The sequence below is a fragment of the Chanodichthys erythropterus genome, chromosome 9 (assembly GCF_024489055.1).
Source record: "Chanodichthys erythropterus isolate Z2021 chromosome 9, ASM2448905v1, whole genome shotgun sequence".
In the NCBI taxonomy this organism is placed as follows: domain Eukaryota; kingdom Metazoa; phylum Chordata; class Actinopteri; order Cypriniformes; family Xenocyprididae; genus Chanodichthys; species Chanodichthys erythropterus.
Genome location: NC_090229.1, coordinates 36,609,397 through 36,626,850, shown reverse-complemented (window position 1 = coordinate 36,626,850; position 17,454 = coordinate 36,609,397). Strand labels below are relative to the sequence as shown.

Here is a 17,454-nt window from a genome sequence, read left to right as displayed (position 1 = left end):
GTCAGGTCTTCCAGACATTTCCTGTGAATTCACTGCAAGGATTCTAGCTATGAGATGTAAAGAGAAGACATCATACATGTTGAAACACCACATTTATTTTAAAGGATAGATAAACATGGAGAGACATTTTCAAGACTTTCAAAGTAAATAGAATGCAAGTTTGAGTCCCACACTGTAGGGAATGTAATCTTTTTGTCTACACATTGAAAAACGCTGCAGACATTATAGACATTGGAAAAGAAAAAAAAAGTGCAAACTTCAATAATAATGATAATAATGCTTCTAGAAAATAGATTGTAAGTAACAGCTCATTTATGCAACAGAACAAGTAATGCATTGTATTTTTGAGGAAAATTTGGAATGCTGAAGTAACCAAACCACAATAGGGTATGTAAACTCTCTTATAAAATAATGCAACCATTCACAAGTAAGAAAACATTGCAGAATCTTACGTTTCAGATTTACAGAAAGCCAGTTTACATGACGTCAAAATGAAAATGTTAAATCTGCTCATTTTAAGAAACCAATGAAAAAGAAAAAGAACCAGATCCCTATAAAGTGCAATTCTATTCTCAGAAAAGGGAACAGTGACAGAGATAGTGCTTAAATCACACATCTATATTGTTTGAGTCAGTATGGGAGTGTTTAGACTGCCTGGAGTGCAAGTTTCAGTGGGGTAACTCGTGTGGAACGAGTTTGTAGTAAGCGCCACAGGATGGGCAGCGCTGGGCCTCACCCTGATGCAACCAAAACCAAACCACTGCAGTGTTGTCTTCTTCACCTTCAAAAAAGAAAAAAATGTCACATAGGTTAATAGGCTTGTCTGAAGATCATTATGTCATCATCATGATGGCTCATACTAATAATATACACATAATTGACAAAAGCCATGTTCCATCCACCTATTTTTATGCACATTGTGATATATAAAAAAAAAAAAGCCAAGATGCTCATGAATTCTAAAAATGTGCATAAAAAAAAAAACGCATGTGCTCAATTGGAGGATACAATTATTTTTTTTATTAAATAAGGCGACATGCACAAACTATGATGAAAACGTTTACCGAATAAATCCCACTGTGATTGGATAATTGGACTAACAAGCGGAATCAAATGTTGGTTTGGTGGTTCTGAAATGCCAGAGCCAAAGTCTGTCATCAGATTGATTTGGTTTAATTCGCTCCAGAAGCGTCTCACATGATTGCGTTCCCAAACACCAGCATCCGAACGCAAGATCACATGACAGCACCAGTGATTAAAGATGGAGAAAACTGCAGCAACTTCCTTTATCACAGATATTTTGCAGCAATTTCTCAGGAAGTGACGATTTTGTTCTCTTGAAGACCTTCATTCAACTTCAGAACACAAATTAAGATGTTTTTGCTAAAATCCGATGGCTCCGTGAGGCCTGCATAGCCAGCAATGACATTTCCTCTCTCAAGATCCATTAATGTACTAAAAACATATTTAAATCAGTTCATGTGAGTACAGTGGTTCAATATTAATATTATAAAGTGACAAGAATATTTTTGGTGCGCCCAAAAAAAACAGAAAACAAAATAACGATGACCGATTTCAAAACACTGCTTCAGGAAGCTTCGGAGCATAATGAATCAGTGTGTCGAATCATGATTCGGACCGTGTGTCAAACCGCTGAAATCATGTGACTTTGGCTCTCTGAACTGCTGATTCGATATGCTGATTCATAACGCTCCGAAGCTTCCTGAAGCAGTGTTTTGAAATCGGCTATCACTAAATAAGTCGTTATTTTGTTTTTTTGGCGCACCAAACATATTCTCGTTGCTTTATAATATTAATATTGAACCACTGTACTCACATGAACTGATTTAAATATGTTTTTAGTACATTAATGGATCTTGACAGAGGAAATATCATTGCTGGCTATGCAGGCCTCACTGAGCCATTGTATTTCATCAAAAATATTTGTGTTCTGAAGATGAAGATTTGTGTTCTTACGGGTGTGGAACGACATGAGGGTGAGTAATTAATGACAGAAATTTCATTTTTGGGTGAACTAACCCTTTAATGTTTCAATACTGATGACGAACTTAAGTCTAAACAGTTTCTCTGTTCAAAATGAAATTATAATATCACTTACAAACACAGCCAACCATCCTCTTGTTGGTTATGGAGGGGACGATATGAGGGTCTTGTTTGGAGCCGGCATACTCCTTCGGTTTTAAAATGCTATATGGATCCTGGTGAAGAAGAGCAGCATTGATTCTTCTGAACTTTATTTTACCACCAACCAAAATACAAGACACTAACCGTTCCTTTCTTGGAAGCTTGCAACACGATCTTCTCCAGACCGGTGGCCTGCTCATCATCTGTGGGAATGCCTGAACACATGATCACACAATAATATTATTACAGTACAGTTCCTCAAACATTTGTTTATTTTTCTGCACTTCATTTGGCTACTTAAAGGATTAGTTCACTTTCAAATTAAAATTTCCTGATAATTTACTCACCCCCATGTTTATCCAAGATGTTCATGTCTTTCTTTCTTCAGTCGAAAATAAACAAAGGTTTTTGATGAAAACATTCCAGGATTTTTCTCCATATAGTGGACTTCACTGGGGTTCAACGGGTTGAAGGTCCAAATGTCAGTTTCAGTGCAGCTTCAAAGAACTCTACATGATCCCAGACGAGGAATAAGAGTCTTATCTAGAGAAACCATCTGTCATTTTCTAAAAAATAAATAAATAAATAAATAAATAATAATAATAAACGCTTTAATCATAAATGCTCATCTTGACCTAGCTCTCTTCTTCTTCTCTATTAGAATTCCAGCAGTGTAGACACTGCTAAGTGTATTACTGCCCTCCACAGGTTAAAGTTTGAACTAATTGTTAAATACTTGCACTAGCATATTGTATATGACAGTTTAATTCAAACTTTGACCTGTGGAGGGCAGAAATACACTTGACAGAGTCTACACTGCTGGAATTCAAATAGAGAAGAAGAAGAGAGCTAGTTCAAGATGAGCATTTATGGTTAAAACGTATATAACCTTTTTTTTTTTTTTTTTTTTTTTAAGAAAAGGAGTGATTATTTCTCTAGATGAGACCCTTATTCCTTGTCTCGGATCGCTGTAAACTGTAATTTTGACCTTCAACCATTTGGCCTCTATTGAAGTCCACTATAAGGAGAAAAATCCTGGAATGTTTTCATCAAAAACCTTAATTTCGACTGAAGAAAGAAAGACATGAACATCTTGGATGACATGAAGGTGAGTAAATTATCAGGAAAAGTTTATTTGCAAGTGAACTAATCCTATTAGAAGCCCATTTAAGCGACATACATGTAAAAAAAAACATGCTTTGTCAAAACAAAAAGCTTTAGTTTCGACTTTTTATTTCATAATGGCTAATTTTTGCCAATTTTTATCTCATAATTTTCGAGTTGTCATATTTATGATTTTATCTCATAATTAATTCGGACTTTTTATTTCACAATAATCCATGATTTTTTTAAAAAAAAATTTTTTTAAAATAATTATAAATCAATTTTTTTCCTTCCGTTATTTTTAGTATGCAACAAACTAATCTATTTCCTGCAAGGGCAACTGAGAACTAACAGGATGACAGAGATTAAGAGGATTAGACGTCAGTAAGATTCCCTGACAACTCTGCAATGAGGAAATCACGATGTAATCAAGTTGTAGCGACAATTTGAAACCAAAAAAAAAGTTTGCGTTCAAGCAAACTTGAACGCAAACTGCAAAGAAGATGAATGTTTATTTGAGGCGGTGGGACAGTGTCGCGCTACTCTTCAAACAGGCTGGCGATCTAAGCGTTATTTTCCAGCGCAAACCGCCCAAACGCGCACTAAACACTGCCCCTGATTGAATAGTACCTCCAGATGCCAGTCCCCTAACGACAGCTGCAGATGGGAGAGGCCGCCGGCTGTAAACAGCAGCACGGGTCGCTGATCGCAAGAGGAGTCTGGCTGCCATTCTTACCAAAACACTGCGCATGCGTCAAAGCTGCTGCGCGCTCGGTATAAAGGCGCTTCAGTAAACGCGCAATGCTGACATCTAGCGCTCTGGACGACTAGCTGGAGGGGAAAAATCTTTTATTTTGTCAGTAAATTTGTTAATTCAGTAAAAGTATATATTTAAAATATTTGTTACTATTATTTAGAAAACTATTATTTAAAAAAAATCACTCGAAATCGACTGAAAGTTACAGTCGTGTAAAAACAGAAGCATAAAACAATGTATAAAATGTACAAAATGCACTCAGTGCAGAACATAAATATAGGGGCCTGATTCACAATATTCATATATACACATAATATACAAAGTATGCGCAGTGTACTCAAATAAAGTGTCCACAAATTGTGGTGACTGATGCAAGAGTCCTTAAAGGGTTGGTTCACCCAAAAATGAAAATAATGTAATTTATTACTCATCCTCATGCCGTTCCACACCCGTAAGACCTTCATTCATCTTCAGAAAACAAATTAAGATATTGTTGATGAAATCCGATGGCTCAGTGAGGCCTTCATAGCCAATGACATTTCCTCTCTCAAGATCCATTAATGTACTAAAAACATATTTAAATCAGTTCATGTGAGTACAGTGGTTCATGGAATATTTTTGGTGCGCCAAAAAAACTAAATAACGACTTATTTAGTGATGGACGATTTCAAAACACTGCTTCAGGAAGATTCAGAGCGTTATGAATCAACGGTTCGGAGCGTCAAAGTCACGTGATTTCAGCAGTTTGGCGGTTTGACACGTGATCCGAATCATGATCCAACACAAAAGATTCATAACGTTCTATATTACGCTCTATCATATTCTTGTCGCTTTATAATATTAATATTGAACCACTGTACTCACATGAACTGATTTAAATATGTTTTTAGTACATTAATGGATCTTGAGAGAGGAAATGTCATTGCTGGCTATGCAGGCCTCACTGAGTCATTGGATTTCATCAAAAATATCTTAATTTGTGTTATGAAGATTAATGAAGGTCTTACGGGTGTGGAACGGCATGAGGGTGAGTAATAAATGACAGCATTTTCATTTTTGGGTGAACTAAACTTTAAAAGGCCCACTGAAGAGTGTTGGATCGCGCAGCATTATTCAATGTGAGGTTTTACTGAGTTTAATGGCTCTGGTAACTGAATCAGGAAGATATATCAAACAGCCCCGCCCCTTTTTTAAAATAGACAATAGCGTTTTGTTTATATCACAGCTCAGCCAGAGCCGTTAAACTCAGTAAAACCTCAGTTTCCTTCTAATCTTTAACCATTTCTCCTCCGAGTGTCCTTTATATTGCTTATATACAGCATTCTGTGCAGAATTTAAATGAGTCCGATACCTTTTGTGGTCTGAGCCAACTCGTGCATATGATCCGCTCTATGCTCTTGTGCTGTGGCGGTTCACGTGACACTAACATGAAAACGGACTTCATTCGTATCAATGAAAAGCATATTTAAACTGTCTGAATCGTTCCCTATTCTCTCTATTGTGCACTATGTGCCATTCACCATGTAGAAACTAGTAAATGTGTGAACAAATGACTGATGTCAGCTGTGAAGGAGGAGGCGGGACTTCAGATTCTAGACAGCATTTGATTGGACCGAAGATTTCCGCTGTGATGTCATGAAAATCCGTGATCCATTTTAGCAGAAGTGAGAGACTGTAAGTTTTGAATGCTTATATCTCCTAAATGTGAATGTTGTCATTGTTTTGGAACACACCAGCTTATTCATAACAAGACTAACATATTTATAAGGATTAGTTCACTTTCAAATAAAATTTTCCTGATAATTTACTCACCCCCATGTCATCCAAGATGTTCATGTCTTTCTTTCTTCAGTCGAAAAGAAATTAAGGTTTTTGAACATTCCAGGATTTTTCTCCTTATCGTGGACTTCAGTGGACTCCAAACGGTTGAAGGTCAAAATTACAGTTTCAGTGCAGCTTCAAAGAGCTTTAAACGATACCAGACGAGGAATAAGAGTCTTATCTATAGAAACAATCGGCTTTATATAAACAAATGATCGCCTTCCAAGTGCTTCCACCAAAACCGCACTTCCGTATTATTCGAAAAGCTTACGCTATATGTCCTACGCCTTCCCTATTCTACTTACGGAAAAAATGTAAGTGCCGCTGTGTTCGTTCCGTAAATAGAATAGGGAAGGTGTAGGACATACAGTGTAAACTATTTGAAGAATACGGAAGTGCGGTTTTGGCGGAAGCACTTGGAAGGCGATCATTTGTTTATATAAAGCGCATACAGTTGTTTTTGTTTTTTTTTAAATGAGTGATTGTTTCTCTAGATAAGACTCTCATTCCTCGTCTTGTATCGTTTAAAGCTCTTTGAAGCTGCACTGAAACTGTAATTTTGACCTTCAACCATTTGGAGGCCATTGAAGTCCACTATGGAGAATAATCCTGGAATGTTTTCATCAAAAACCTTCATTTCTTTTCGACTGAAGAAAGAAAGACATGAACATCTTGGATGACATGGGGGTGAGTAAATTATCAGGAAATTTTATTTGAAAGTGAACTAATCCTTTAAATGTTGATTTCAGGGGGACTTTAAAGAGATTTCCCAATAAAATATCAATAACTGGAACGCACTGGAGAAAAATATCAGGCTATAAACATCAGTATACTGCCACAAATAAACGGAAAACGGTTTCTTATAGTATTAATGTACCTTAACGTACTGATTTCACAAAATCTGTGTTTTTACAGTCTTTTTGATGGATTTTTTTAAGAACTAAAATTATATATTGTTAACTATATAACCTATTAAGTATAGAACGATAAAAAATGGTTTTGACAAAACGACAAGCATTTATTTGAGCTTTATTTTTATCCGAATTGCGCAGATTTGCGCCACTTCAACCAGCTTGAGGGCGCGGTAACGTCATCGCCGCGTCATTTTTTCCTTTTTGGCGCGAAATTCCCTATCAGAAGGTTTCCGCAGTGATCGAGTGTGAGGATGTAAACATCTGAAAGTTTGGGATTTCATTTCGCACTGAAGTTTGATTTTCAGGAGTGTTACAGTAGACGAGCTGATTCTCTGACGACAGATCTGAACGTTGACTGTGCAGCTGAAACTCGAGCACTTTTGTTTAGAGCGTGTTGGTGTCGCAATGGCAGACGGGCTGTCAGATGGCAGTGATCTCAGTGCAGGAGAGGAGGGTCAGGAGGATGTGTTGACCCCAGCAGAGCTCATCACTAAACTGGAGGAGGTCAGAACAATAACACACACAGTGAAATTTGTTTTCATGCAAGCTCAAACTGCAAAAAAAATGATGTTCTTACTCTGTATTTTTGTCTTGTTTTCCAGCACAAACATCTAAACATTCATAAATCAAGATACATTTTACTTGAAAAGCAAAATTATTAAATTAAGTATCCTAAAAAAATTGAGTAAATGCTTAAAATAAGGTCTGTCAGTGAGGTAAGAAGAATAATTGTTTCCCTTTTGAATTAAATGTATTTTTCTATACAGATTTTTTTTTTCTTATTTTAAGTATACGCTACATTTATTTATTTTCTCAAAAAAACAAATATCTTAAGTTATTTTGCTTCACAGGCAAATGTGTCTTCTTGATTTAAGAATGTTTAGATATTGATATTATAAATTTGATAATAAAAATATAAGAATTTTTAGATGTAGATATGTAGTGGAAAACGAAACAAAATACTGAGACACTTCTTACTGCACATCACAATTATGTAATAACACAAAAGGAAATGAGTTGTGTATTGGCCAAAAATGCTAACCAATTCTGGGATTATTTATGTCACATGGATTCTGGCCAGTTGTTGGAGGAAAAACTTAAAGAATGTAGAATTTAATTAAAGAAATTCTTAAGTAGAAACATATTTTTGTAAACAATATATGTATAAATTAATTTTTGTCTACAGAAATAATTTCATGCATTTAGGAATAAATTAAAAACAATGTTTTTTAAGATCTTGAGGAACATAAATTCAGTCAGATGTGCTTAAAAGCATATTGTTTAAATGTTTTAAAAACATATTGTTTAAAAAGTGCTGCACATTATGGAAAAATACATTTTTAAAAAATGAATGCAGTAGATATAGGCTATTCTCATGTATTATTGTAGAGTAGAGCTGCACGATTCTGCGTAAACTGAGAATCATGATTATTTTGTTAAAAATGGAGATCATGATTCTCCCACGATTCTGAATAGCCAAGTTATGAATAATTAGAGGGTTAGTTCACCCAAAAATGAAATTTCCGTCATTAATTACTCATCCTCATGCTGTTCCACACCCTTAAGACCTTCGTTTATCTTCAGAACACAAATTAAGATATTTTTGATGAAATCCGATTACTCAGTGAGGCCTGCAAAGGGAGCAATGACATTTCCTCTCTCAAGATCCATTAATGTACTAAAAACATATTTAAATCAGTTCATGTGAGTACAGTGGTTCAATATTTTTGGAGCGTTTATAACGACTTTTCAACAATATATTGAGGGGCCAATTTCAAAACACTGCTTCAGAGCTTTACGAATTGAATCAGTGATTTGGATCTCCTATCAAACGGCTAAACTGCTGAAATCACGTGACTTTGGTGCTCCGAATTACTGATTTGATTCGTAAAGCTCTGAAGCAGTGTTTTGAAATCAGCCAATCACTATATTTTTGAAAAGTCGTTATTTTGTGTTTTTGGTGCACCAAAAATATTCTCGTCGCTTTATAATATTAATATTGAACCACTGTACTCACATGAATGTTTGAATCGAGATCGCGACCTTTTAACGATTAATGGTGCAGCTCTAGTAGACAAGTGCGTTCAAGAATAGCGTTTTCTAATGTGTGTCAGTCATTCTCCTGTGTTTCAGGCTTGGCTTAATGAGAAGTTTTCTCCAGAACTGTTGGAGAACAAGTCCGAGTTGGTGGAGTGTGTGATGGAGCAGCTCACACACATGGTATGGATCTGTGTTCAGTGTTTGCTGAAACATTGTACGTTATATTTAGGTAGCTGACAAATAAAATTGACCTTTTTTACATTAATATTAGGCTTTTAGATTAAAGGGGAAGGACTATATGTGCTATAACTGGTGCAATAACTAGTAATTTCAAAGTAAAAAGTAAAATGGGAACAGCATGTGTAATAATAATAATAATAATAATAATGATATACATGAAAAATGTCATTTTTAAAAGTGTAAAAAAAAATGTAATGGTATTTAAAATAGTTTTTGATGAAGTACACTTTCATATTTGTGTACACAGGAGGAAAATCTCCAGAGGGTGAGGAAAGGTGATGTGAAGGCCAGTGTCCATCGCATGGAGATCGATCGCATCCGCTTCGTTCTGAGCAGCTACCTGCGCTCCAGGCTCCAGAAGGTATCCTGGGAATGACTCAGTCGTTTAGCTGATGCATTTATTCAAGTTGATTACAGTACACCCATTATACAGACTGTTTCGTGAATTGTAGGGTTTGAGCCTTTCAGTTACCAACCCAGAAACAAAGACTTTAGATTTAGGTATAGATATAAGGCGGTGCATTTGTATTACTGTGAATGGGAGAAAGTGCAACACGCAATATGGTGGATTAAGTCCCGCCTTCTAAGTAAAAGAACCAATCGCTGCTTGGTAAAGTCATCGCATCACTGCAGCTGCCGTTCCAAGCTGCGGTTGCTGTAGAAACAGTCAGTGTTGAGACCAAGTGTGCCGCAAAAGTCTTGATGAATGATGCCAAAGTATTTTGATCGCCCCCCGGGTTGGCTGGCTGCAGAATACGTCATAGACCCCGCCCTCTCCATGTAATCGAATGGGACGCGAGCCAAACTAAAAAATTCAATAACATTTCAAATCATCTTTTCCAAAGGTAATTTCTGTCATTTTAGGTAGTTCTTTTTGTTTACGTGTTCGTTTTGCCAATAAGGTTTTAGTTGGTTATTTGATGCTATAAAATGGTGTGTAACATCATGATTGACAGCTGTGTTTGGGGAGCGAGAGTATGGGCGGGGCCTTGATGACGCGGCTCCACCTCAGGATCACTACTGCGCTGACTCGGGCTCCGAAGGACGTAATTGGCAACGACCGTTACTGGGATATTTTGGCTTCATTTTTCTACAATGGAAGGAAGCGGAGACGCGCTGTACATCTTTTTTTACAGTCTATGGTTGAGCCTGAAAGTTTTCAGCATTTAGAAACAAATCAGTTGCTGTCAGATTTCATTGGTGATTTCAAATATGAAATTTAATCATAAGCTTGGTGAACCGCTTTGGAGAATTTGATGTTTCCCCATTCAAAGAGATAGGAGCTGCACTTGCACGATTGAAATAGCGACCCCAGAGTGAAATGACTTGCCCGGATATACCTGGCTGTCATTGTAGATGGTTTTAGGGTGTATTTCTACTCCAGAAAGGATCTTTAGCATCCTGTGTCATTTGATCAACCCCTTCATGTGGACATGAATTTGCACAGTTAATAGGGCCCCATGAGGTCGGTTTAATTTTTTTCACAAATTCTATTTTTTCTGTTTTCCGTAATTTTTTCTTTTTTTTCTGCTTTCATTTTTTCAGAGCTCCATTTTAATGGTTAAATTACATTTTAGTAATCTATTGAATTCATAAAACTTTAATTTATTCATTTTTTACAATAACAGGGCACTATTAAATGTTTTATATTAAATGTTTTATTTACATTATAAAATTTTATTTTTGAGAAATTGTGTACATTTTTAGACGTAAACAGTGGTAATCAAATAAAACATTAATTAAAGCAGTTTAATTAATCTTTTAAAATGTAATCAAATGAAAATTGAACAATTCCTTTTATGTTTTGGCAAACAAAGTGCTGCACAACAGAGGTTTACTCTTAAAATTAAAACATGGAAAATGAAAATCTATTTGTGAAAATCTTTGAGTCTCTCTGTGTATATGATATGACAATAGTTTTTCTCAATGAAACTGTGAAAATCTCAGGGCAAATTTTGATTCACTCATCGAAAATCTGCCAAAATCCATGACATTCCACAATATACAGTAAAACACAAATGTTTTTATGACTGGATTCCACAATTTCGTCCATGCATTCCAAATTGTGGAAATCATATGGCACTGTTGTTTAGACTTTAAAAGAGAGTTGAAGCAATGGTAAAATGCTCTGTAAGCATGTTTTCTAGGTAAGTACTTCTACATATAATTGTTGTCTCTTCTGCAGATAGAGAAGTTTTTCCCTCATGTTCTGGAGAAAGAAAAGTCACGTGCAGATGGAGATCCTTCGTTTCTCTCTCCTGAAGAGTTTGCCTTCGCTAAAGAGTGAGTTCATACTCTTTCTATTTTCCAGACCTTGTGGTTTAGCACAAACAGATGCTGTTGATAGAGATGAACTTGTCTTTAATCCAGAATATTCTTTTAATTACTAAAAGCATGGCTGGTTTGGTCAGCATGTTGTGTGTGATTTGTCTTGTTCTGTCGGTTTGTCTTATAATTCACACAGTGACTGGTGTGCGCTTGTCAAAACTTCTGTGTTGTTGGTTTAGGTATCTGGCCAACACCGAGGTTTACCTGCGAGCCGTGGCTCTGAAACACATGCCTCCAAACCTGCAGAACATCGACATGCTGAAGGCCGGTGAGAAACGCTTCATTGTTTGAAATGGATTCATCATAGACGGTGTGTACAGACAGTTAACCAACATTAATTCATTTTCTTAACTCTTTCCCCGCCATTGACGGAATTTTTCGGCAATCCATGTTTTCACTGTTATATGGTAGGGGGCGATATTACACATCTTCTGAAAAGGTACTCTCTGGATCAAAACACATTGAAGAAGCAGCAGAAACAAGTGATAAAAGCATTGCTTACGCACATGTAAAATAACACAAGCTGGAATAAAGTAGAGTATTTACTTTGTGTAAAAGAAGAGGCTCTGCTCTTACTTTTAATGTATTGTATTTTCAGATATTTATACAACAAAATATTTCTAGGGCTCATGAAAGTTTTGTGAAAATGATCAAAGACGCTGGTGCTGCTTGGAAACTTAACAAAAAAACACTGGCGGGGAAAGAGTTAATGTTTTAAAATGTATATTTAATACTATATTTTACAGTTATTTACTAGCCAGAAAATACTGGTTGTCAAATTCAGCAAGTTGTTTTCCTGTAGTGCTGCACAATTATGATAGAAATCATCATTTATAAAATAATTTCCCTTTATATTGTAATTGCCATTTCATTTGGATTGCCATTCATTTGGATTTACAGTAAATTATTTGAATTATGATTTACATTGAAAAATTGTGTTTCCACGACCCAATCAGTTCTATAAAATTAATATATTCTATTCTATTATATACAGCTATGGAAAAAATTAAGAGACCACTCCAAGTTCAGAAATCAATGTTAAGTGGTCTCTTAATTTTTTCCATAGCTGTATATTCTATTATATATATATATATATATATATATATATTCTATTAATATTCTATTATATATATTCTACTCCTGGATGATGATGAGGAGTCAATTTAAAAGCCCAGAGTGTGTGGAAGGTGTTTATGCAAAGATTATATATATATAAAAGTTTGGAAACATTACTATTTTGATTTATATTTTGAATAATTGCTGTTCTTTTTAACTTTTTATTCATCAGTGAATCCTGAAAAAGTATCACAGGTTATAAAATAATATTAAGCAGCACATCTGTTTCCAACACAGATAATAAATCATCATATTAGAATGATTTCTGAAGGATCATGTGACACTGAAGACTGGAGTAATGATGCTGAAAATTCAGCTTTGATCACAGAAATAAATTACATTTTAAAGTATATTAAAATAGAAAAACATAATTTTAAATTGTAATAATATTTCACAATATTGTTTTTTTTTTCTGTATTTATTATGAAATAAATGCAGCCTTAATGAGCATAAGAGACTTTGTTCAAAAACATTAAAAATAGTAATGTTTCCAAACTTTTGACTGGATTTTATATTATATATTTATATATATATATATATATATATATATATATATATATATATATATATATATATATATATATATATATATATATATATATATATATATATTATCCTGATGTGCACCTCTGCATGTGTATATATAAAAAAATGATCTGAAAAGCATATACACTACTGTTCAGAAGTTTGGTGTCAGTAAGATTTTTTTAATTAATACTTTAATTCAGTAAGAACAAATCAAATTGAATTGATTTAAAAATAAAAGTAAATGCTTTTAAATTACCAAAAATTTCAATTTCAGATAAATGGTGTTCTTTTGAACTTTCTATCAATTCATCAAATGGTCCTGAAAACAAAAATCACATTTTCCACAAAAATATGAAGCAGCACAACTGTCTTCATTATTGATAATAATCAGAGATGTTTCATGAGCAGCAAATCAGCATATTAGAATGATTTCTGAAGGATCATGTGATTTTTAAATCATAATAATATTTCACAATATAACTTTTTGTACTGTATTTTTGATCAAATAAAGGTAGCCTTGATGAACAGATGACACTTCTTTCAAAAATATTAAAAAAATCTTGCCAACCGCAAACTTTTGAACAATAATGTACATTTTTCAAGCTATACCTGAATTAAATGCTGTAATCTCCACTTTTCAGATGAGCTAATAGCATAAGCTGTAATCATAATCTTTATTATATATTCAAGTAATTGTGCAGCACTGTATGTCCAGATGTTTGAGCTCACATGATGGCTTCAGCCATTGATTCATTGGTGCATCTGTGTGTTTGTGTGAAGTTCCTGAGCCGTGTCTGGACTCGTTCGTGTTCCTGAGAGTGAAAGAGAGGCAGGAGAATATCCTGGTGGAGCCTGAGACAGATGAGCAGAGGTATTAACACCATCATTTCCATTCGCTCAAAGCACTCACACACTCTTCCAATGCAAAGGCTGTTTTGGCCAAATTTAAAAGCAGCCTCAGTGTTTCCTGACAGAGGCATACACAGAATAAAGGGGCGGGGCCTGGTTGAGTTAGTTAGTAGTGTGTTGAAACTGGTGGTTATGTTAAGGGGAGGGACATTTCCCAAACATTTCACAAAAACACTGCTCCAGCCGACCAATCTGAGCACATTGTGCTTTTGAGAAGAGGAGCTGCAACAATGTCAAATATGGGGGAAATAATGTGTTTTTTGAACATTCAAGCATGAAAACCTGTTCTAGTAGAGCCTAAAAACTAAATCAAGTCCTCTTTAAATTCCCTTGTAATCACTCCTGCAGTGCACATATTGACTTCTACAACAGTGTGAGTTATGAATGTTTGTATGAAAATGAGAGATCAAACCTCTTTGAACTTTAATTAAAAACTCATTCTGTATTTATGCAAGTCTTTACATGATTTTGGTATATTTTGTGTGGTTGCTGCTCTTGATCTTGCCAAATGAGTCTGAGGTTTAATTTTCATTTGCATCAAGGGTGTAACCCAAATATCATTGCTACGTGGTGGAAAACTTTTATCTCTATATTGCGTCATTTTTATTTTTCTCATACATCATTAGCCGATTATGTTGATTTACATTGGTCAGTGAGGCAAATTTGCATGACCAACTTTGCCAACTCTTTGCGAAATCTGTATGGAGAAATATTTCGTCCTCACGTGAAACTCGATTGCATGGATTCCAATTCAAATGGCCGGGTTTCATCTGCAAAATTTCACTGTGCAACAGTAAATTTTTTGTAACAGAGCTTCTGTTTCATAAACAAACACAGAACTGAAGGGTAATGAATAAAATGGCTTTGAAATCCTTTTTGTTAGTGATAAAATAATGGGATTTTTCAACAACATTACACAGTCTGCTATAGGGGGCAGCATTTTTTTCATTTTAATGAGCTGGTTGAGATCGTAAAGCAATATAAGTGAACTCATAAAAGTATTGTTTTGCTCTTGTCTGTCTCAGGGAGTATGTTGTGGACTTGGATGAAGGTTCACAGCACCTGATGCGTTACCGTACTATAGCGCCTCTAGTGTCCAGCGGTGCAGTGCAACTTATTTGAACCTGGAGAGCCTCAGGAACAGAATGAGGAACAGATCATCAGTGAACTCCAGCCTTACATGGATGATGTCCGGCTGTGAACATCCGTTTCCAAGTACCATACAGATCCTGAACATGTCCCTGTGTTTGAACCTAAAATTCACATCATGACACTGACGTAAAAGCAATGTGGATTATTATCTGTAAAAACAAACATTCTTCAGTGTATTCTGACAAATGCATATGTTCAAAACACAGTAGTATAAATACTATTGGCCCTGACACTCTGAATGCACGTGGGTTATTGCAACCTATTTGCAATATTTCATCACATAAACTAGTAAACCTGACGAAAGTGTGGTTTTCTCTGTAAATGGGAAGTTGTTGTTTCGGATGAACTGTATGTGGTCATTTAAATGGTCACTGGGGTTTTGCTGACGTGCTAGAATAAAAATGTGTTATTTATGTTTCTATATTGGCCCATCATGTTTTTTGTGTTGTTTGCTGCATGTTTTGGTATCATATTACAGCTAGCATATCTGTTAAACTCTTCAAATTTGTAAACAATATTTATGGCATAATGTTACTTACCACGGAAAATTATTTTTAATCATTTGTGGAAAATCACAACATACTTGGAGTTATTTAGTAAAAACCTGTTTTTGTGTTTCTAAATCATACTTTTTCACAATATTCTCATGCCAATATTTATATATAAGAATTTCAAAACTTTGAAAACTGCATTTTATTGTTTATTGCTCAGCCAGATGTAGGCTACTTCAATTTTAAGTGCCTTACTAATATGCACTTTAAAATTTAATTTCATGATGGTTAAAGCAATAATTACAATATTTAAAAATACTCTTATCAACCCTATATAGCCTGCTAAATGATATGTAATACATGCATTTCTGAGGCATCTAAATTATCAACATGATCAAAACTTTGCTGAAAAAACTTGGTCACAATCTACTACATACCTGCTGTCGTCTGATATGTCAGACTTTTTAGCAAGGTAAAATGTCCACCTTCACGTCATTGTACATGTGTCTTTGCTGTGAAATCTTAATTATACTGATCTTTGCTAGAAGAATAAAACTAAGCATTTAAATATCATCTAAGATGTATTCTTGGAAGATATAGCGTGATGACTGATGTTTATATGCATTTTATCTAAGTATCTTAAAGATCTCATTACTTTACGAGCTATTAGAATTTCATCTTATACATTTCTGCCATATAAATATCAGCATCTGCACCAAATTGTATATTTTTGCTCAGTTTGAGCCTCTGAATAAAATCAAGGTGTTTTTTTCCTCCTTGAGCTCCATATTCACACTATATCATATAAATTGTCTAAAGGTTAAATAAACTCTTCCCATTAAAAAAATAAAATCTGGCCATTATTTCACATGTCAGGCTTTACAGGGTCAAAAATGTCATGCAAGTGTTGAATTCTGGCTATTATTTCACATGTCAGGCTTTACAGGGTTAAAATGTCATGTAAGTTGAATTCTGGATATTATTTCACCTGTCAGGCTTTAAAGGGTCAAAATGTCATGTAAGTGTTAAATTCTGGCTATTATTTCACATGTCAGGATTTACGGGTCAAAATGTCATGCAAGTGTTAAATTCTGGCTATTATTTCACCTGTCAGGCTTTACAGGGTTAAAATGTCGTGCAAGTGTTAATTTTGGCTATTATTTCACCTGTCAGGCTTCACAGAGTTAAAATGGCGTGCAAGTGTTAATTTTGGCTATTATTTCACCTGTCAGGCTTCACAGAGTTAAAAATGTCGTTTAAGTGTTAAATTCTGGCTATTATTTCACATGTCAGGGTTAAAATGTCGTGCAAGTGTTAATTTTGGCTATTATTTCACCTGTCAGGCTTTACAGAGTTAAAAATGTCGTTTAAGTGTTAAATTCTGGCTATTATTTCACCTGTCAGGATTTACGGGTCAAAATGTCATGCAAGTGTTGAATTCTGGCTATTATTTCACATGTCAGGATTTACGGGTCAAAATGTCATGCAAGTGTTAAATTCTGGCTATTATTTCACATGTCAGGCTTTACAGAGTTAAAAATGTCGTTTAAGTGTTAAATTCTGGCTATTATTTCACATGTCAGGCTTTACAGAGTTAAAAATGTCGTTTAAGTGTTAAATTCTGGCTATTATTTCACATGTCAGGGTTAAAATGTTGTGCAAGTGTTAATTTTGGCTATTATTTCACCTGTCAGGCTTTACAGAGTTAAAAATGTCGTTTAAGTGTTAAATTCTAGCTATTATTTCACCTGTCAGGATTTACGGGTCAAAATGTCATGCAAGTGTTAAATTCTGGCTATTATTTCACCTGTCAGGCTTTACAGGGTTAAAATATCATTTAATTGTTAAATTCTGGCTATTATTTCACCTGTCAGGCTTTACAGGGTTAAAATATCATTTAATTGTTAAA

The 17,454-nt window shown here is 34.9% G+C and overlaps 2 protein-coding genes across 2 annotated transcripts; one reads left to right on the top strand and one right to left on the bottom strand.

The window, feature by feature from the left end:
• Window positions 1-75: 75 nt before the first annotated feature.
• On the bottom strand, window positions 76-4,000 carry cox5bb (cytochrome c oxidase subunit 5Bb). Its single transcript, XM_067394087.1, has 4 exons — window positions 3,880-4,000; window positions 2,290-2,360; window positions 2,120-2,219; window positions 76-781 (listed from the first exon to the last, which is right to left on the bottom strand). Exons 1-4 carry the CDS (start codon window positions 3,998-4,000, stop codon window positions 669-671), a joined length of 405 nt encoding a protein of 134 aa, XP_067250188.1. The 3' UTR covers window positions 76-668.
• A 2,957-nt stretch (window positions 4,001-6,957) lies between these two features.
• gins4 (GINS complex subunit 4 (Sld5 homolog)) lies at window positions 6,958-16,378 on the top strand. Its single transcript, XM_067394086.1, has 7 exons — window positions 6,958-7,245; window positions 8,875-8,961; window positions 9,269-9,382; window positions 11,207-11,304; window positions 11,529-11,617; window positions 13,774-13,864; window positions 14,928-16,378. The coding sequence occupies exons 1-7, from the start codon at window positions 7,147-7,149 to the stop codon at window positions 15,022-15,024; spliced, it is 675 nt and encodes a 224-aa protein (XP_067250187.1). The 5' UTR covers window positions 6,958-7,146; the 3' UTR covers window positions 15,025-16,378.
• Window positions 16,379-17,454: the final 1,076 nt, after the last annotated feature.

What these genes read in the sequence shown, in the direction of transcription:
- cox5bb (XM_067394087.1), bottom strand. Translation starts at nt 4,000, where the DNA reads ATGCGCAGTGTTTTGGTAAGAATGGCAGCCAGACTCCTCTTGCGATCA. An exon ending in AAGCTTCCAAGAAAGGAACG is followed by an intron (nt 2,220 to 2,289) that starts GTTAGTGTCTTG and finishes CTTCTTCACCAG; the next exon opens with GATCCATATAGCATTTTAAA. An exon ending in GAGGATGGTTGGCTGTGTTT is followed by an intron (nt 782 to 2,119) that starts GTAAGTGATATT and finishes TCTTTTTTGAAG; the next exon opens with GTGAAGAAGACAACACTGCA.
- gins4 (XM_067394086.1), top strand. Translation starts at nt 7,147, where the DNA reads ATGGCAGACGGGCTGTCAGATGGCAGTGATCTCAGTGCAGGAGAGGAG. An exon ending in CATCGACATGCTGAAGGCCG is followed by an intron (nt 11,618 to 13,773) that starts GTGAGAAACGCT and finishes GTTTGTGTGAAG; the next exon opens with TTCCTGAGCCGTGTCTGGAC. An exon ending in CCTGAGACAGATGAGCAGAG is followed by an intron (nt 13,865 to 14,927) that starts GTATTAACACCA and finishes TGTCTGTCTCAG; the next exon opens with GGAGTATGTTGTGGACTTGG.